The 21,698-nt window shown below is 40.1% G+C and overlaps 1 protein-coding gene across 1 annotated transcript in view; it reads left to right on the top strand.

Annotated features, from left to right (window-relative positions):
- Positions 1-581: 581 nt before the first annotated feature.
- The window catches only part of spopl (speckle type POZ protein like), a 30,627-nt gene continuing 9,510 nt past the window's right edge, over positions 582-21,698 (top strand). Inside the window, exons 1-5 of the mRNA XM_002933950.5 lie at positions 582-923; positions 11,645-11,775; positions 12,964-13,085; positions 13,176-13,327; positions 15,740-15,867. Of these exons, the coding sequence (XP_002933996.2) occupies positions 11,698-11,775; positions 12,964-13,085; positions 13,176-13,327; positions 15,740-15,867 (480 nt within the window). The 5' untranslated portion in view covers positions 582-923; positions 11,645-11,697. The remainder of the gene's footprint in view (positions 924-11,644; positions 11,776-12,963; positions 13,086-13,175; positions 13,328-15,739; positions 15,868-21,698) is intronic.

Below are 21,698 nucleotides of genomic sequence, written 5' to 3'. Positions count from 1 at the left end.
GCCCTATTGGGTTTATTTCATGTTTAAATGATTTTAGTAAACTTAAAGTGTGGAGATCCAAACTACGGAAAGATCCCTTATCCGGAAGACCACAGGTCCCGAGCATTCTGGATAACAGATCCCATACCTGTACTAAATAAATATATTTATATGAAAATGGTTTATTTAGATGAAGCAGGGTTTTACATATGAGCTGTTTATGTAATATATTTTTATAGAGACCTACATTGTTTGGGGGTATAGTTTTCCTTTTACCAACCACTGATACCTGCAAAAATCAGGACAGTTAAATCAAATACCACTACTAAGGGGCCAAAGTTGCACATTGGAGCCCTACATTAATTTTGCTGCGGCTCCCTGTAACTTTAGCTTACACAACTTATAAGCTTTGAATAGTATTAAACTATGGTGCATCGCCTAGAACTCAGAGCAGTGGCAGCAACCTGTCACAGCAGCTCCTTTATACTCAGAAACTGCAAACTAATCGTGTTAAGGGAGTACAAGTTCACCTCAACCCCCACAGCCTATTAGAAACGCAGCTCAGACGAGCGGCGGAAGCGACGTAATGCTTCGCCGCGTCACGTTGCCGGAAGTGGGGCAAGCGAGATTTCGCATCCGATTTCCGGCAATATGGCGGCGGCCTGCGAGATGGTTCTGATTAATTCCGCCTGTCACCCGTAGCCTGCAGCGGAGTCCCGACACCGACATGACTGGCTGAGGGCTGCCGGCCCCGATTCGATTGGAGTCGGAGCGTGTGTTTGGGGGGTTCGCTTGTTATTTGTTACCCCCCCGCCGCCCGCCTCCCCGGACTGTGTGGGGCCCGCATTCATACTTACCAAATGGGGAGGTGGGGAATGAGCAGCCTGTGGGCAGAGCGGACGGGAGATCCAAGCTGGAGCTGAGGAGTCTCCCCCTTTGGGCAGGTAAATGGAAGGGTCCCCTCATTGGCTTTTATTGTATCGGTATGCCAGCAGCTCCCATAGAGATCAAGCACTGCCCGTAAGGCTAATGGGGACGCTAGTCCTCTGCGCCAAAGGGACCTATTTATAGAGGAATAAAGATTAATCCTAGTTATTTATATATTGGTGATCAGCTTTCCTTAAATATGACTAGAAATGCTGGTTTTTTTCTAAATTAAACTTGCCCAGAAGTTGAGCAGCCCTTGAACACTAATGATCCAGTCCTTCACAGTGGTCCCCAGCAGCTTCCCCATCTTGTCTCCCCTTCTTAGGCCGTAGTTTGTGTGTCAGTGGCACTGCACATGCTCAGTGGGCTGCAGCTCAGAAGCTAAGCAAGAAAAATCATCAACAATAACTAGGTTACATCTGTCATAGAATCTGATGCCACCGGGCTGATTATAAAAGGAGATATGTTGGATAAATGAGAAAAACCCTAATTTTGTAGGCAATTATGAATGGTGTTGGTTTCACTTTGGGCTAAACATTAAGCCTATCTGTAACAATGGCCCCTTTATTGGAGCTCCCTATAGATCCTCTCAGGTCCCTGACCCTGTTTGAAAAGCGAGGTGGGTGTGTCATTAAAGGAGACATATCCTATAAAAATGAAGAATGTACCAGGGAATTATACTCCTCTAGATATAGAAGGATTGTGCTTAAAAATGTTGTATTTCAGGCTGATTTATTGAGAAATTCCACAAAAACCCCGCTAGCCCCGCCCATCTGTCCCATTTCCTGCTGGCTGAATTCTCTGGATGAGCTGGGGAGCCGGCGGCCCTCCGTACCCTGCACTGTAGGATAGGAACCAATCAGCAGCTAGGCTGACCTGATAGGGAACTGAAGCCTGTCTGTGCTTGTGTGACTGCAGGGCTGTGATTGGCTCTCCCCCTCCTTCTGTGCTTCTGGCAGGGACCGTTTGGACACGCCCACTCTCCATTTCAAACTCGGACAGAGAAGTGAGAGGATCTATAGGGAGCTCCAATAAAGGGGCCATTGTTACAGATAGGATTAGTGTTTAGCCCAAAGGGAAACCAACACCATTCATAATTGCCGACAAAATTAGGGTTTTTCCCATTTATCCAATATGTCTCCTTTAATGGTCCCAGCCAGAAGCACAGTAGGAGGGGGATAGCCAATCACAGCCCTGCAGTCACACAAGCACAGGCAAGCTTCAGTTCCCTAGCTGCTGATTGGTTCCTATGCTACAGTGCCGCCGGCCCCCCTGCACATCCAGAGAATTCAGCCAGTAGGAAGTGGAATGGATGGGCGGGACTAGTGGGGTTTTGGTGGAATTTCTCAATAAATCAGTCTGATACACAACTATTTTAAGCACAAAACTTTTATATCCAGAGGAGAATAATTCACTGGTACATTCATAATTGTTATAGGATACGTCTCCTTTAATCAGGTCCGATGCAGATTGCACTGGTTTCTGAGCTGCCATGTTATGTGAATGTGACTTTTAGATTAGATTTACTTGATATTATGAGGGAGTCCCTAAGGTTAGGTGACAGCAGCCCCAGAGCGTGTCCTGTGAATCAGCAGAAAGGAAGATGGGGAGCTACTGGGGGCACAGATCGTTACTAGTAAAAGTCTGTTATCACTTTGTGGTAAAATGTGGGAAAATTGTATATTAAAAAAAATATCTGGCTTCACTGTTTCCACTATTTATGCTGAACTTTTATAGACTGGGGCTTTGTGAAATAATGGGTTTTAAATGTTGAAAGATTGCACGACATGGCGGAAAAGGTTGGCTTCTGCTGCCTTGTTTCAGGAGTCGGATAGTGCCAGAAATAGCAATGTACACGTTTCTTTTCTTAGCACAATGTAGGCCGTGTATGATACCTGGTATAAATGCAGGACTCCCCCCATTACACACACCAGGAGATAAAGGGGAAGAGCTGCAGCTGAGAGGGAGAGGTTCAGCCTCCAACCCAGTCGCTTGTTCCTCTTTTGTGTCAGATTATTTTTTTGATTTCCTTGTTATCTGCTGGTTAACAGAACACTTAGACAATATATTGTGCACTTTTAAATGTTTCCTATTAGTACAGGTATGGGATCCCTTATCCGGAAACCTGTTATCCAGAAAGTTCCAAATTACGGAAAGCCCATCTCCCATAGACTCCATTATAAGCAAATAATTATAATTTTTAAAAATGATTTTCTTTTCTCTGTAATAATAAAACAGTAACTGTACTTGATCCCAACTAAGATATAATTACCCCTTATTGGGGGCAGAACAGCCCTATTGGGTTTATTTAATGGTTAAATGATTCCCCTTTTCTCTGTAATAATAAAACAGTACCTGTACTTGATCCCAACTAAGATATAATTACCCCTTATTGGAGCAGAACAGCCCTATTGGGTTTATTTAATGGTTAAATGATTCCCTTTTCTCTGTAATAATAAAACAGTACCTGTACTTGATCCCAACTAAGATATAATTACCCCTTATTGGGGGCAGAACAGCCCTATTGAGTTTATTTCATGGTTAAATGATTCCCTTTTCTCTGTAATAATAAAACAGTACCTGTACTTGATCCCAACTAAGATATAATTACCCCTTATTGGGGGCAGAACAGCCCTATTGGGTTTATTTAATGGTTAAATGATTCCCTTTTCTCTGTAATAATAAAACAGTACCTGTACTTGATCCCAACTAAGATATAATTACCCCTTATTAGGGGCAGAACAGCCCTTTTGGGTTTATTTAATAGTTAAATGATTCCCTTTTCTCTGTAATAATAAAACGGTGCCTGTACTTGATCCCAACTAAGATATAATTACCCCTTATTGGGGGCAGAACAGCCCGATTGGGTTTATTTAATGGTTAAATGATTCCCTTTTCTCTGTAATAATAAAACAGTACCTGTACTTGATCCCAACTAAGATATAATTACCCCTTATTGGGGCAGAACAGCCCTATTGGGTTTATTTAATGGTTAAATGATTCCCTTTTCTCTGTAATAATAAAACAGTACCTGTACTTGATCCCAACTAAGATATAATTACCCCTTATTGGGGGCAGAACAGCCCGATTGGGTTTATTTAATGGTTAAATGATTCCCTTTTCTCTGTAATAATAAAACGGTGCCTGTACTTTATCCCAACTAAGATATAATTAATCCTTATTGGGGGCAGAACAGTCCTATTGGGTTTATTCAATATTTAATTGATTTTTAGCAAATTTAAATTTTGGAGATCCAAATTACGGAAAATCCCGTATCCGGAAAACTCCAGGTCCCGAGCATTCTGGATAATAGGTTCCATACCTGTACTTATTTCTTCTGGCAGAGCTTCATGTTTGGTCCTTTTATCTGAGTTATGTTTCTTACCTATTGATAGTAGGGATGCACCAAATCCAGGATTCAGTTTGGGATTCACCCTTTTTTTCGGCAGGGTTTGGCTGAATCCAAGTGCCCGGCTGAACTGAATCCAAATGCTTAAAATCATATTCATTTGTTCAGATTAACATGGAAGTAAAAAAACATTACTCCGTGTTCCTTCTGTTTAACCCTTGTTAGTTTGTGTATGCCAATTAGAATTCAGTTCAGTATTAGGCCGAATCTTTCTTGAAGGATTCTGGTTTCGGCCAAATCCCAAAATAGTGGATTCGGTGCATCCCTACTAATTAATATTATGGACGTCCAGTATCATTTATGCCAGTTGGCAACCCTAGTTTGAAGTTAAGCAAATGGGTCAGAACCCCATATGTTTTGTTTGCTACAGGAACCTGCCTGGCAATACAAGTCTCCTTTCCATATAACCTGATGAATTAATCTATGTACCAAATATGGCTGTGTGTACTTGAGCATATTTGGTTCCCTGTGTGCTCTGCCCCTTCATGCTGCGATTCCTCCCATATTTGCACAGACAGCACATCAATTTGAAGCATGTCCCTACAATTTGTTGTGGAGATGATAAGCAGGTTTCCCTGCATGCCCCACGTCAGCCCGGAGAAGCTCTGTTGCAGCAGTTTCTCTGCAGGTTGATGCCTGCCCTATTGTAAGCACATAGTTCCCCTGTGTTTGTTGTTGCTCCGGCACAATCTCTACTGCGTCATTAAGTTTTGTTTTAGCTCTACAGATATGGGACCTGTCTAATAAGGGGTAATTATATCTTAGTTGGGATCAAGTACAGGTACTGTTTTATTATTACAGAGAAAAGGGAATCATTTAACCATGAAATAAACCCAATAGGGCTGTTCTGCCCCCAATAAGGGGTAATTATATCTTAGTTGGGATCAAGTACAGGTACTGTTTTATTATTACAGAGAAAAGGGAATCATTTAACCATGAAATAAACCCAATAGGGCTGTTCTGCCCCCAATAAGGGGTAATTATATCTTAGTTGGGATCAAGTACAGGTACTGTTTTATTATTACAGAGAAAAGGGAATCATTTAACCATGAACTAAACCCAATAGGGCTGTTCTGCCCCCAATAAGGGGTAATTATATCTTAGTTGGGATCAAGTACAGGTACTGTATTATTATTACAGAGAAAAGGGAATCATTTAACCATTAAATAAACCCAATAGGGCTGTTCTGCCCCCAATAAGGGGTAATTATATCTTAGTTGGGATCAAGTACAGGTACTATTTTTATTATTACAGAGAAAATGAAAATCTTTTTTTAAACATTTGAATTATTTGAGTATGGAGTCGATGGGAGATGGCCTTTCTGTAATTCTGAGCTTTCTTGATAACTGGCTTCTGGATAAAGGATCCTATCCCTGTACCGCCAGACTTTCTCTGTGTCAAGTGAAAACCCCTTTCTTACTATTTTTGAAGAGGAGAGAAATGTTTGTGACATCGCTGCAATGTCATAAAATAAAATTGACACCTGTCCAACCTTCATTTTGTTCAGGTTCCCTGTTTATTATTATTATTGATAATATATTATTTATCAGCGGATCAGATTGTTTCTTCAGAGTTCATTAGTCAGTATGCTGACATACAGTGGTGCTTGAAAGTGTGTGAACTCTTTAATGGAGAAGGCATTTTATTGCCAATAGATTAGTCACAATAGCTAGAACGCTCTATTTATTCTGCAGAATACCTGAGTAAACATCCATGGAATCTCCCTCTTTTCTTTTTTTTTTCTTTTTTTTTTAGCCCATTCCTCCATCCAGAACAGCTTCAGCTCTTGGATGTTTTTTGGTTTCCTCACATGAACCTCTCGCTTTAGGTCTTTCCACAACATTACAATTGGATTAAGGTTGTTACTTTGAATTGGTCATTCCAGAACATTTTCTTTATTCTTCTTTAACCATTCTTTGGTAGAATGACTTGTGTGTTTAGGATCATTGTCTCACTGCATGACCCACTGTCTGTCGAGATTCAGTTCACGGACACTTGTCTTGAAATTTTTCCTTCTCTGGTATAGTTCAGAATTCACTGTTCTATCAGTGGTGGCAAGGCAAGCCCAGCTGCAGCAAACAGGCCCAAACCAGAACTCTCCCACCGCCATGTTTCACAGATGGGTTATGGTTCTTATGCTGAAATGCAGTGTTTTTCTTTCTCCAAATTTCTCCTCATTTAAGCCAAAAAGTTCTATTTTGGCTTTATCCATCCACAAAACGTTCTGTTGGTATCCTTCTGATTTGTCCATATGATCTATAGCAAACTGTAGACAGCCAGCAATATTTTGGGGGGAGAGCAGTGGCTTTCTCCTTACTACCCCACCATTGCTGTCCGGTGTTCTCCTGATGGTGGGACTCATGAACATTAGCATTCACCAATGAGACACAGGCCTTCAGTTCCTTAGAAGCTACCCTGGATTACATTGTAACCTCTCAGACTATTGGACGCCTTGCAATTGGAGTTATCTATGATGGTCAACCACCTCCTGGGTTTGGTGGAGTCCAGACTCTCTAGAGATAGTCTTGTAACCTTTTCCAGCTTTATGAGCATCAAAAAGGATTGACTTACTTTTGCCAAACAGATAAGTTATTGGATAATTTCTTTTCTGTAAATACAATGAACGAATATATTTTCTGTTTCATTTGTTTAGCTAGGTTTTGTTCATCTACTTTTAGGACTTGTATAAAAATCAGTTGATGTTTTAAGTCACGTTCATATAATAATGTAGAACATTTGAAAGGGTTCACAAACTTTGGAGAACCACAGTAGGCTGCTCCTGACCCAGTGACCCAGTTATACCAGTGCCTGATGGTAAATGTTATTCCAGTTTCCTACTGAACTGCATGAATGTATATCTCTATTCATAGGAACACAGTTTGTGGGATGGGTTTATGTGCCTTTCTGAATATACTGCTCACAATGTTTTTGTTTAGTGATATTGCTGTTGACATTGGAATAACAAGCAATCTTATATATTTGTGCAGATTTTAATTTTAGTAATCAGGATGGGAATGGGAGCGTCCCTCCTTCTTAGGGATTTGTAGCAAGTTCTTTTTTTGCCTATATAACGGGCCAGAAAAAAAGAAATGTCCAAAAATATATTATAGTAGCATTATATCTATGTGGTAGTAACTTTCTAAAGCTGGCCATACATTAATGGGGTAGTTCAACTTTAACTTAACTTTTAATATGTTATAGAATGGCCAGTTCTAAGCAATTGGCCTTCATTACTTATAGTTTTGGAATTTTTTGCCTTCCTCTTCTGCCTCTTTCCAGCTTTCAAAAGGGAGTCACTGACCCACCATCAAAAATAACTATTGCTCAACGGGGCTACAATTTTCTCATTGTTACTTATCTTTGTATTTAGGCCCTTATTTATTCATATCAATGTCTCTTTCAAACTGCTACTTGGTTGCTAGGTTAAATTGGACCCTATCAACCAGATAACTGCTGAATTTCCAAACTGGAGAGCTGCTGAACGCAAGTGAAAGTGAAATTTTTCAAAAACAGCAAATATTTATAATAAATGAAGACCAACTGCAAATTGTCTCAGTATAGCACTTTCTGCATCATACTACAATTTAATTTGAAGGAGAACAACCCCTTTATACAGCACCTATACCCGCCGTTCTAACTCGATCTTTTGCCCCAATGTTGCCCCCATGTAGGTGGCCATATCGGGGTAAGATCTGGTCGCTTGGCGACTTCACCAAACAAGCAGATCTTACAGTGTATGGCCACCTTTAGTTGGAATCAAGTACAGGTATGGGACCTGTTATACAGAAAGCTCGGGACCTGGGGTTTTCCAGATAAGGGATCTTTCTGTCATTTGGATCTCCTGCCTTAAGTCTGCTTAAAATCATTTAAATATTGAATAAACCCAATAGGATTGTTCTGCCCCCAATAAGGGGTAATTATATCTTAGTTGGGATCAAGTACAGGTACTGTTTTATTATTACAGAGAAAAGGGAATCATTTAACCATGAAATAAACCCAATAGGGCTGTTCTGCCCCAATAAGGGGTAATTATATCTTAGTTGGGATCCAGTACAGGTACTGTTTTATTATTACAGAGAAAAGGGAATCATTTAACCATTAAATAAACCCAATAGGGCTGTTCTGCCCCCAATAAGGGGTAATTATATCTTAGTTGGGATCAAGTACAGGTACTGTTTTATTATTACAGGGAAAAGGGAAATATTTTTTTTTTAAATCTGAATTTATTTCCTTAAAATGGAGTCTATAGGAGATGGCCTTTCTGTAATTCTGAACTTTCTGGATAATGGGTCCCATACCTGTGCATAATATTTAAATGGATATAAGCCATTTTCTATATTTGTGCTGTTACTGGCCCTTTATTACAAGCCTGGAGTGCATTACACCAGGTACAGACGTCCCTGACCCAGCCTGCCTTGCTCTTACCATAATAATGGTGGGGTGGGGCCCCAGCAATGCTTACACCTAACCACGGCCGGGAAGGCAGCAGCACAATGAGGTGTAAACTGAAAAGTCCCGGTCTGAGAAACGGTCATGAGATAAACACCCATGGAATGTGCAGGGCAGGTGAGATGCAATGTGGGAATGTGGAATTCAGTGACTGGCGCTGCCCAAGCTCTGCCCATTATAGTGACTAATCCAATCTAATTCCTTGGTTCATATAGAAGAGAAGGTTTTAACAAGTCCGGCTGGTACTATATATGTGTATAAGTTGTTCTGCAGCATTTCATTTGGGGTTTTTTTAACATTGATTCCACTAGGGGCACAAATCGAAGTCCAGTCTGAGGGGGAATTCAGGAATAAACCCTTTATTTCTTTCATAGAGAACTATATACCCAGGCAGCCTTGTTATACATTACAGTCAGTGGGGCCAAAAAGTCTATAAACCTGTACAGCTATGGGTGCTCTTACCCAGAATGCTCAGGGCCTGGGATTTCCGGATAAGGGTACTTCATGTAATTTGGATCTCCATACAAAAAAAATCATTTAAACATGAAATAAACCCAGTAGGATTGTTTGGCCTTGTATAAGGATTCATTATATTGTTGTTAGGATCAAGTACAAGGTACTGTTTTGTTATAAAATCATTTTAAAAAAAAATCATTATTTGTTTCAAAGTGAGTCTACGGGAGATGCATTTCCATAATTCTGAGGTTTCTAGATAACCAATCCCATACCTGTTAATTAATTCTTAGCAACTTTTCAATTAGTCTTCATAGTTTCTGAATTATTTGCCTCCTTCTTCTAACTCTTTGCAGCTTTCAAATGGGGGTGGGGGGGTCCCTTACCCGGGATCCCGTTATCCAGAAAGCTCCCCCTGATCCAAAAAAAAACGATTGCTTTGCAAATCTACAGTTTAATTGTTGTTGTTATTTTATAGTACTTACTTTTCTATTCAGTCCCTCTTCTATTCATATATCAATCTTTCATTCAATCCGCATGGTTGCTAAGGTAATTTGGATCCTAGTAACCAAGCTGCTGAAATTCCAAGCTGGAGAGCGGCCAAACAAAAACTGAAATAATTAACAAAAAGAAACTACAAATAATAAAAAATGAGGACCAATTGCAAATTGTAGAGAGTAATATTCTGAGACATCATACTAAAAGTTAACTCAAAGGTGAACAACCCCTTTAAAGGAGAAGAAAAGGTACAATCACTGGGGGGTGCCTAACAATATTTGGACCCCCACCCAGTGATTTTACCTTCCCTTCTCCTTTAAGAGCTTTAAAAAAAAAATGAATCTTCCAAACTGCTGAAGGTGAGAGACGGCAAGATAAATGTGGTTTAGTTCACATCTTCTACGTGTTTGCCCTTTGGCTGCTGGGTTTTTGGGCATTGCAGGTATAAGGTCGCTGCACCATAAGCCAAGCAGGGAAAATAACAGAGAAAAAGCCTCCAAAAGTTCTTTTCTTTTTAATGCTGGTATTTCACATTTCTTGGAACAGTAGGTCAGAGCTTTATAAGTGCAGGCCGGGGGTGGGGGGTTACACGAGGTAACAGTACAGGTATAGGATCCGTTATCTGGAAACCTGTTGCCCAGAAAGCTCAGAATTATGGAAAGGCCATCTTCTATAGACTCCATTGTAATCAAATAATTCTAATTTTTTAAAATGAATATACTTGATCCCAACTAAGATATAATTACCCCTTATTGGGGCAGAACAGCCCTATTGGGTTTATTTAATGATTAAATGATTCCCTTTTCTCTGTAATAATAAAACAGTACCTGTACTTGATCCCAACTAAGATATAATTACCCCTTATTGGGGCAGAGCAGCCCTATTGGGTTTATTTCATGGTTAAATGATTCCCTTTTCTCTGTAATAATAAAACAGTACCTGTACTTGATCCCAACTAAGATATAAATACCCCTTATTGGGGGCAGAACAGCCCTATTGGGTTTATTTAATGGTTAAATGATTCCCTTTTCTCTGTAATAATAAAACAGTACCTGTACTTGATCCCAACTAAGATATAAATACCCCTTATTGGGGGCAGAACAGCCCTATTGGGTTTATTTAATGGTTAAATGATTCCCTTTTCTCTGTAATAATAAAACAGTATCTGTACTTGATCCCAACTAAGATATAATTACCCCTTATTGGGGGCAGAACAGTCCTATTGGGTTTATTTAATGGTTAAATGATTCCCTTTTCTCTGTAATAATAAAACAGTACCTGTACTTGATCCCAACTAAGATATAATTACCCCTTATTGGGGGCAGAACAGCCCTATTGGGTTTATTTCATGGTTAAATGATTCCCTTTTCTCTGTAATAATAAAACAGTACCTGTACTTGATCCCAACTAAGATATAATTACCCCTTATTGGGGGCAGAACAGCCTTATTGGGTTTATTTCATGGTTAAATGATTCCCTTTTCTCTGTAATAATAAAACAGTACCTGTACTTGATCCCAACTAAGATATAATTACCCCTTATTGGGGGCAGAACAATCCTATTGGGTTTATTTAATGTTTAAATGAGTTTTTAACAGACTTAAGGTATGGAGATCCAAATTATGGAAAGATCCCTTATCCAGAAAACCCCAGGTCCCGAGCATTCTGGAAAACAGGTCCCATACCTGTCATAATAAAACAGTAGCTTGTACTTAATCATAGTTAAGATATCAATTAAGGTGAAACTGTGCTATTGGGTTTATTTACGGTTTTAATGAATTTTAGTAGACTTAAGCAATGAGGACCAAATTATTGAAAGACCTGTTATCTGGAAAACCCCAGGTCCCAAGAATTCTAGATAATGGGTCCAATGCCTGTAGTAGGTTTAGCCCTTTTCTCACTTTAAATGTATTTTTTATTTTTTTAACAGGTGTGCAACCAAAAGTTTCTTTTTATGCAGAAAATATTTCAATTGCCGTCAAGATGCCTGAAGTGGCCACAGCCGTTTCTTCTGCTGAAATGTCCAGTCCACCTGTGGCTGAGAGTTGGTGTTATACCCAGGTATGTTGTGTTTTATATCGTGGATGTTGATATTTTGTTGAGCACAGTATCAGATGTTGTTTCTCATATGCAGGCTGGCCTTATCCCTTGGCCTGAGAATGTACCAATGGCATGGATCAGCGAGACACTGGCATTAATGTAGGGCAAAGGGGGCATGGGTGGGTTACAGACCCGGGGAGGCGGGTTAGTTCTGGGTTACAGAACTAAGAAGTGCTGAAAGCAGGAAGTAGTGTTCTGGTTTTTATGTTACACATCTGCTCACTCCAGTCTTTATAGATTACATTTTGCCTAATTAACTGTATTACAAATATTTTTTATTTTGCGCAGTCTATCCTTTTTACCCAGTTTAATTTTTACACTGAAGTGCTCCTTTAATATGCAGAGCCAGGGGTATCAACCTTGCTGGCACTGTGTCTAACATAATAGCCAGAACACTACTTCCAGCTTTCAGCATCTCTTAGCTAGTCGGTGACTTTAGGGGGGGGGGGGGCACATGGGACATAAATGTTCAGTTAGTTTGTGAGCACGCAGGTCAGGTTCAAATGCAAACTAACTGACAGTTATGTCCCATATGGCCCCACCTCAAGTCACTGATTGGTTACTGACTGCTAACAGCTTAGAGAGCTGAAAGCAGGAAGTTGTGTTCTGGCTATTATCTTAGACATCTGCCCACTCCAGCCTTTATAGATTACATTGCTGCCTAACTAACTATATTCTGTCTATTTTACCCAGTTCCATTTTACACTGAACTGTTCCTTTAATGTTTTGATCTCCAGATAATTAAGGGGTGGTTCATCTTTAAGTTAACTTTTAATATGTTATAGAATGGTTCATTTTAAGCAACTTTTCAATTAGTATTAATTTTTGTATCTTTTATAGTTTTTGAATTATTTGCCTTCTTCATCTGCCTCTTTTCAGTTTTCAAATGGGGGTCACTGAGTCACTCTCTCAAATCGCTCCCTGGTTACTAAGGTAAATTGGACCCTAGCAACCAGATAACTGCTGAAATTCCAAACTGGAGATCTGCAGAACGAAACTTAAATAATTAGAAAAAAAAAAAACCTGCCAATTAAAAAATGAAGACCAATGGCAGATTGTTGTACTCTCTACATCATACTAAAAGGTTAATTTAAAGGTAAAGTTCTTGGTATTGTAATTTTTCCATCAATTTGCTTTATTTTTTTTTAGGTCAAAGTGGTGAAATTCTCCTACATGTGGACCATAAATAATTTCAGTTTTTGCCGAGAAGAAACCGGTGAAGTTTTAAAAAGTTCCACCTTTTCATCAGGACCTAATGATAAACTGAAATGGTAAGGGACTTGCTGAACTGCAATGCGCTGCCGGTTAGGGTGTTCTGCCATCTACACACACGAAACATTGGCGTTTCTGTTTCCCTCCAGGTGTTTAAGGGTTAATCCAAAAGGTTTAGACGACGAGAGCAAAGATTACTTGTCCTTGTATTTACTTCTCGTCAGCTGCCCAAAGAACGAAGTGCGGGCGAAATTCAAGTTTTCCCTCCTTAACTCCAAGAATGAAGAGACAAAAGCAATGGGTAGGTCGCAGCGTCCAAATGGGAAAGGAAATGACGGGCCTTTCACTTTTTTACTTTTATTTCTATATAAATGTATGGAGATTATTTATAGCGGCAGCCATGTTGGCTAGGGGGCCTGTGGCACAGTTGCTTGCCCACCTGTGGGTTGGGCGAGTTCGGGCTGACACACACATAAGTTGCTCGAGTTTGGGCAAAGCTCATCCTGCCGCCCTCCCGCCTGTGCCCTAACTGTGCCCCGCTTCCACCTACAGGAGTGTTTTTTTTTTTTTTACGTGTGCCTGCCTTGCCCCACCCCTCCGTGATGTCAGAGATGGGCGGCTCAGGCATGGGTATATAAATAGCCACAGAGCAGTGGGCCGGGTTGGTAGAGGGCGAGTTAGGGTCGGGTGTGGATCAAATTTTTGTCGACCCACCCTTCACTATCACGCACCCATCTTTTTCCACTTTCCCAGGTATGCCATGGGTAAGCATATGCCCTGTACAGAATGTGGCCAGCTTCTAAAGCTAAGCTAGATTGTAAGCTTCACTGGGCCAGAGACTAATATGAATGATATACAGGTATACAGAACCTATTATCCAGAAAGCTCCAAATTATAGAAAGGCCATCTCCAAAAGACTCACTTAATCAAATCTTTAAATGATTCCCTTTTCTCTGTAATAATAAAACAGTACCTGTACTTGATCCCAACTAAGATATAAGTACCCCTTATTGGGGGCAGAACAGCCCTATTGGGTTTATTTAATGGTTAAATGATTCCCTTTTCTCTGTAATAATAAAACAGTACCTGTACTTGATCCCAACTAAGATATAATTACCCCTTATTGGGGGCAGAACAGCCCTATTGGGTTTATTTAATGGTTAAATGATTCCCTTTTCTCTGTAATAATAAAACAGTACCTGTACTTGATCCCAACTAAGATATAATTGCCCCTTATTGGGGGCAGAACAGTCCTATTGGGTTTATTTAATGGTTAAATGATTCCCTTTTCTCTGTAATAATAAAACAGTACCTGTACTTGATCCCAACTAAGATATAATTACCCCTTATTGGGGGCAGAACAGCCCTATTGGGTTTATTTCATGGTTAAATGATTCCCTTTTCTCTGTAATAATAAAACAGTACCTGTACTTGATCCCAACTAAGATATAATTGCCCCTTATTGGGGGCAGAACAGTCCTATTGGGTTTATTTAATGGTTAAATGATTCCCTTTTCTCTGTAATAATAAAACAGTACCTGTAATTGATCCCAACTAAGATATAATTACCCCTTATTGGGGGCAGAACAGCCCTATTGGGTTTATTTCATGGTTAAATGATTCCCTTTTCTCTGTAATAATAAAACAGTACCTGTACTTGATCCCAACTAAGATATAATTACCCCTTATTGGGGGCAGAACAGTTCTATTGGGTTTATTTCATGGTTAAATGATTCCCTTTTCTCTGTAATAATAAAACAGTACCTGTACTTGATCCCAACTAAGATATAATTACCCCTTATTGGGGGCAGAACAGCCCTATTGGGTTTATTTAATGGTTAAATGATTCCCTTTTCTCTGTAATAATAAAACAGTACCTGTACTTGATCCCAACTAAGATATAATTACCCTTTATTGGGGGCAGGATAGTCCTATGGAGTATGGAGATCCAAATTACAAAAGACCCCTTATCTGGAAAACCCCAGGTCCCAAGCATTTTGGATATCTGGTCCCATACCTGTATAATCTTTTTAGCAGTGCAGTGGAATATGTCGGCTCAACATAGATAAAGGAAAATAATATTCACAGGGGATGCCAGGGGACAGCGTAGAAGATGAGGGTAGAGTTCCAGCCCTGGGTTGCAGTTAAGAGAATAGCCTAATAAATGCCCCCCGACCCAGTGAATTTTACCTTTTGTTCTACCTCAGTTCCAATAAGAGGAGCAAGGAGCCGTTCTCAGTGCGTGATTGCCTAAAAATGCATGGCAGCCTTTAGAATTTTCTAGAATGTCCTATTGTTCTCTTTTTATGCCCCTGTCCAGCTTTCAGATGGGGGTCGCTGACCCTGACAGCCAAAACATTTTTGCTCTGTGAGGCTACAATTTGATTGTTCTTGCTGCATTTTATTACTTATCCTTCTATTCATGCCTTCTCCCATTCATCTTCCAGTCTCCCATTCATCTTCCAGTCTCCCATTCATCTTCCAGTCTCCCATTCATCTTCCAGTCTCCCATTCAAACCATTCAAATTCAGGAATATCTCTGTCTACATCATACTAAGAGTTAATGTAAAGGTCAACTATCCCTTTAATTGAAAAAAAAAGTATGCCCGATCCATAGCAAGCAAGGATAAGTGAACGGGAATATATATTTTGTAAACTGTTTTAGAATTGCTTTGAGGAATTATTAATTCTCTTTCCTATTTGACTTTTACAGAAAGCCAGAGAGCCTATCGCTTTGTTCAGGGCAAAGACTGGGGTTTTAAGAAATACATTAGGCGAGATTTTTTACTTGACGAAGCTAATGGTCTGTTACCAGATGATAAGCTTACACTGTACTGTGAGGTGAGTATACTTTATTTCATTTTCCTTATTCCCTGATATATCTGATTGTGTCTCTTCTAGTACCAGAGTTCTACATGTTGAAGTTTCATAGACTTTCATGATATGTTTAGTGATTTACATCATTAACTGTCATAGTTTTGTCAATGGACATAATTTTGTTTTATTAATAACTTTTTTTGTAGTCTTAACCCTTTGCTGTAAATGATAAGGATATTAGCAGTCACTGAGGGGTTCTGTGCCCCCATATAAAGGCACAAGGCTGCAGGCTGAGTTATACAGGGAACTCTGAGTATCACTCATGTATTATAAGGGATAATGTACCCCCTACTGTAAATGATAAGGATATTAGCAGTCACTGAGGGGTTCTGTGCCCATATAAAGGCACAAGGCTGCAGGCTGAGTTATACAGGGAACTCTGAGTATCACTCGTGTATTATAAGGGATACTGTACCCCCTACTGTAAATGATAAGGATATTAGCAGTCACTGAGGGGTTCTGTGCCCATATAAAGGCACAAGGCTGCAGGCTGAGTTATACAGGGAACGCTTAGTATCACTCATGTATTATAAGGGATAATGTACCCCCTACTGTAAATGATAAGGATATTAGCAGTCACTGAGAACTCTAATATTTAAAGAAAAAAAAATATATAGAATCGTTCGCTTAAAATGGACTGTAATAGACATTGATTCAGAGCTTTCTGGATATCGAGTTTCTATATAAGATATCCCATGCATGATAATTTTAGTCAGTAACAGAAAACAAAACAAAAAAGGGTAAATTATTAATTATCCAACACTTCAACATTTCAGTTTAGACAAATAAACAGCTGTTCAGATTAGCTGGATTTGGCGGCACTATGATTATTGGTAAATATGCTCAGATTCCAGCATTGCAAAGGTCTGCGCTTCTGCTTTCATTGGTGCCTTTTACCCCCTAAAGGGTTAACCCGTTGTCCTCGCCGCATTCGGATTTGTTAACCTAATTGTGCTTTGAATATTGATTGATGGATTACTCCGGATGATTTATGAACTGTTCCCAAAATGCTCTGGAATTTATCTCTGGGTAATAAATAAATGACCAGTTATCTGGAGGCGATCGCGGCTGCGGGAGGAGATGCATAAAACATGCGGCGAGGAGCAGCTGCAGGAGGGTTCGGGCTTTTCTGGGAAGTGTATTTAAAGCGACACTCATTCAGTAATACACAATGTGCCTTTACTGAAAGCAAAATCTGGCATTCACTGGGCTGTTTCTTTCGGGCTGCAAGGAACCATTTTCCTTTTTGCTATTGGCAGATTGTCCATATTAATTGAGGGGATTAAAATCCACCTGTTGGAAAATAGAAGAAAATTGTTATTATTATTATTATTATTATAATACAGGTATAGGACCCATTATCCAGAAAGCTCCAAATTACGGAAAGGCCATCTCCCATAGACTCCATTATAAGCAAATAATTAGCATTTTTAAAAGTGATTCCCTTTTTCTCTAATAATAAAACAGTACCTGTACTTGATCCCAACTAAGATATAATTACCCCTTATTGGGGGCAGAACAGCCCTATTGGGTTTATTTCATGGTTAAATGATTCCCTTTTCTCTGTAATAATAAAACAGTACCTGTACTTGATCCCAACTAAGATATAATTACCCCTTATTGGGGGCAGAACAGCCCTATTGGGTTTATTTAATGGTTAAATGATTCCCTTTTCTCTGTAATAATAAAACAGTACCTGTACTTGATCCCAACTAAGATATAATTACCCCTTATTGGGGGCAGAACAGCCCTATTGGGTTTATTTAATGGTTAAATGATTCCCTTTTCTCTGTAATAATAAAACAGTACCTGTACTTGATCCCAACTAAGATATAATTACCCCTTATTGGGGCAGAACAGCCCTATTGGGTTTATTTAATGGTTAAATGATTCCCTTTTCTCTGTAATAATAAAACAGTACCTGTACTTGATCCCAACTAAGATATAATTACCCCTTATTGGGGCAGAACAGGCCTATTGGGTTTATTTCATGGTTAAATGATTCCCTTTTCTCTGTAATAATAAAACAGTACCTGTACTTGATCCCAACTAAGATATAATTACCCCTTATTGGGGCAGAACAGCCCTATTGGGTTTATTTAATGGTTAAATGATTCCCTTTTCTCTGTAATAATAAAACAGTACCTGTACTTGATCCCAACTAAGATATAATTACCCCTTATTGGGGGCAGAACAGCCCTATTGGGTTTATTTCATGGTTAAATGATTCCCTTTTCTCTGTAATAATAAAACAGTACCTGTACTTGATCCCAACTAAGATATAATTACCCCTTATTGGGGGCAGAAAAATCCTATTGGGTTTATTTAATGGTTAAATGATTTTTTAGTAGAGTATGGAGATCCAAATTATAGAAAGACCCCTTATCTGGAAAACCCCAGGTCCTGAGCATTCTGGATAACCGGTCCTGTACCTGTACTAAAGCATGAAAATATACCTAATTTAATTTTAAATGTATAGGCACTGAGCTGCCCTATTGCTTACCACAGACTGCATAAATCATTGTATGTAATAAAAGGCACTAAGTTTGCCCATGAGCTGTAACCCATAGCAACCAATTTCTTTTAAACAGGACCAGTAGATGCTTCCTTCTTATTGTTGCTATGCATTACTGCTCCTTGGGCAAACCTAGTGTGTTTTATTACATAACATTGTTTTTTTATTTGATGATAATGACCCTCAAAATAAGGGGTTTTTTTAGCAAATCATGCCCAGCTTTCAGTGCTGCTTTCTACTGGGCAACATAGGTGTAGGTGGGGTTATTTCCAATGTGGCAATGTGTGGTTCTTGGGTGCCATCAGTTGGGTATGTAGACACAGCCCATAAAGGGATCCCCTCTGGGCAGTTATGAATGCCAGGGCTTCTATAATGGCAGCGTGACAATCTTTCAAAGCGGTTATTAAGCTAAAAACAGAACCCCAAATGGAAGGGCCCGGTAAGAATTTTGAGAGGGCCCCGTTACTAAAAGGGGCCCTATAAGGATTCATGAATCCTGTCCCCTTGTGTGCCACAGTCCCCCTTTACAGACCCCCATTCCATATCTTGTACTTGTCAGGGATGGGGGGAGTATAGGCTTAGGGAAGTGATCCCCAACCAGTGGCTCAGGGGCAACATGTTGCTCCCCAACCCCTTGGATGTTGCTCCCAGTGCCCCCAAACCAGGGGCTTAATTTTGAATTCCTGACCTGAAGGCAAGTTTTGGTTGAATAAAAACCCAGTGTAAAGCCAAACAGAGTCCCATGTAGGCTGCCAGTCCTCATAGAGGCTACCCAATAGCTAATCATAGCTCTCATTGGCACCTCCAGCAACTTTTTCCATGCCTGTGTTGCTCCCCAACACTTGTTCTATTTGAATGTGGCTCACACATATAAAAGTTTGGGGGTCCATATATACCCTTGTTTGCACCTTGCTCAAATCAGCCACTGGGCACAGGTTCCAAGGATTGGAAGTTGGTACAAGTACCTACCTTTGGGCCATAGTGTTTGTGAACCAATGTGTTAGACCAGTGATCCCCAACCAGTGCCTCAGGGGCAACATGTTGCTCCCCAACCCCTAGGATGTTGCTCCCTGTTGCCTCAAAGCAGGGGCTTATTTTTGAATTATTTTTGGAGGCATAGAGACCATGGGTACTGACAAACAGAGCCTCCTGCAGGCTGCCAGTCCTTATAGGGGCTACCAAATAGCCAATCACAGCCCTTTCTTGGCACACCAGGAACTTTTTTTTTTATTGCTTCCCAACTCTTTTCATACTTGGATGTGGCTTTCGGGGAAAAAAAGTTTGGGAACCCCGGTGTTAGACTGTAGCAAAGGAGTACAGTACCTCCCAAGCATATAACTAAGAATCTGCAGTGTTTCGGCAGCACCCCCCCCCATGCAAAGCTGCAGGGAGTTACTGGTTATTAATATTGCCATTTGCATTGCTCCGTAACATTTATATCCACATCTCGTGGGGCAGAGACTTGCCGGGGGGGCAGGAGAATTTGCTGCCGTTATCCAGTGCTGCACTCAGTCGCATCTCAAACCAGATTAAGGGATTTAATGAGTACATGAGATTACTTTATCTGATGTTTTAGAGATCTCACTGTGCTTTTGAAGGTCATTTAACCAATAAACTGCTGATTCTTAGGCAGTCAAAACCCCAAATGCATGTGAAAATCTGCCCTGCACCCCATTTGTGCGACTGCTTAGTAACTGCACAGCAGGTATATGTCACAGTGTAGGTCCGACGCCCATTAATATGAACCATTATATCAAGTTTAATAGAGCATATCTAGGCTACATTACTACTAAAATATTTCTGTAAACTGTGCTTAGAATAAGGCACTACATATACTAATGTATAATTATGTACAGGCTATGAGCAAACTTAGGGGGCTGTTCCTGCTGAATTGTGCTTAGTACAGGGGAACCCCTATGCTGCCATAGTTTTATGGTATCTCTCTGTACAGGCTATGAGCAAACTTAGGGGGCTGTTCCTGCTGAATTGTGCTTAGTACAGGGGAATCCCTATGTGCCATAGTTTTATGGTATCTCTCTGTACAGGCTATGAACAAACTTAGGGGGCTGTTCCTGCTGAATTGTGCTTAGTACAGGGGAATCCCTATGCTGCCATAGTTTTATGGTATCTCTCTGTGCAGGTTATGAGCAAACTTTTGCCTATAAGTATTTTCTGTACAGGAAGAAATTCAATTAAATGAATGTATAAACTCACTATAGCCGGACACCAAAAGAGCTGTTGCTCAGGTGAACACATTCTAGTAATTAGACTTTTGTCTGTATGCCAGTCAGTGGCTGGCAGTTGCAGCAGTCATTGTATTGTGTGTGCGGCTTGGGCACAATACCAGGTTTTCAGTTGGGAAAGTCAATTTATGAGATGCCCAACTGAATCCCGTTGGTGAGGGATCGGTGTGAATGCAGAGAGGCAGAGGCTGACAATTTCTTGTGCCTACAGATTAGTAACTTCTGGAAACTAATGAAGGCGCTAACTGCTAATATGTTCCCTCAGATCTGTGTGGCAAGATTGCAGCTTCATTGTATGATGTTCCTATGTGCCGGGGGGTAATTGATATGTGGCCCCCGAGACCACACCATGGAGTAAATATAGCACATCCCATTTCCATTTAGTTAAATGAACTGTACGACAAATCTGTTATGAATACCATTAGGATTCTGACAAAGGGGGATGGAACCACTGTCTGAGCTGGAAAATAAACTCACTTGTGGTTGTAAAGGGGGTGAACCTTCCATAACACCCCCATTCCAGCCCAAACTTAACTACATATGCAAGAGCATGCTCCAATAAAATGCCTGCCTATGAGCCGTTACCTTATACAGAAAGATACTGCTTGCTAATGTGTTATACAGGTATAGGACCCATTATCCAGAATGCTCGGGACCAAGGGTTTTCTGGATAAGGGGTCTTTCTGTAATTTGGATCTCCATACCTTAAGTCTACTAAAAAAACAATAAAACATTAATTAAACCCAATAGGACTGATTTGCATCCAATAAGGATTAATTATATCTTAGTTGGGATCAAGTACAGGTACTGTTTTATTATTACAGAGAAAAGGGAATCATTTAACCATGAAATAAACCCAATAGGGCTGTTCTGCCCCCAATAAGGGGTAATTATATCTTAGTTGGGATCAAGTACAGGTACTGTTTTATTATTGCAGAGAAAAGGGAATTATTTAACCATTAAATAAACCCAATAGGGCTGTTCTGCCCCCAATAAGGGGTAATTATATCTTAGTTGGGATCAAGTACAGTTACTGG

The sequence above is a fragment of the Xenopus tropicalis genome, chromosome 9 (assembly GCF_000004195.4).
Source record: "Xenopus tropicalis strain Nigerian chromosome 9, UCB_Xtro_10.0, whole genome shotgun sequence".
NCBI classification, from domain to species: Eukaryota; Metazoa; Chordata; class Amphibia; order Anura; family Pipidae; genus Xenopus; species Xenopus tropicalis.
The sequence above is the reverse complement of the archived record's forward strand: the minus strand, read 5'-3'. Positions and strand labels throughout refer to the sequence as shown.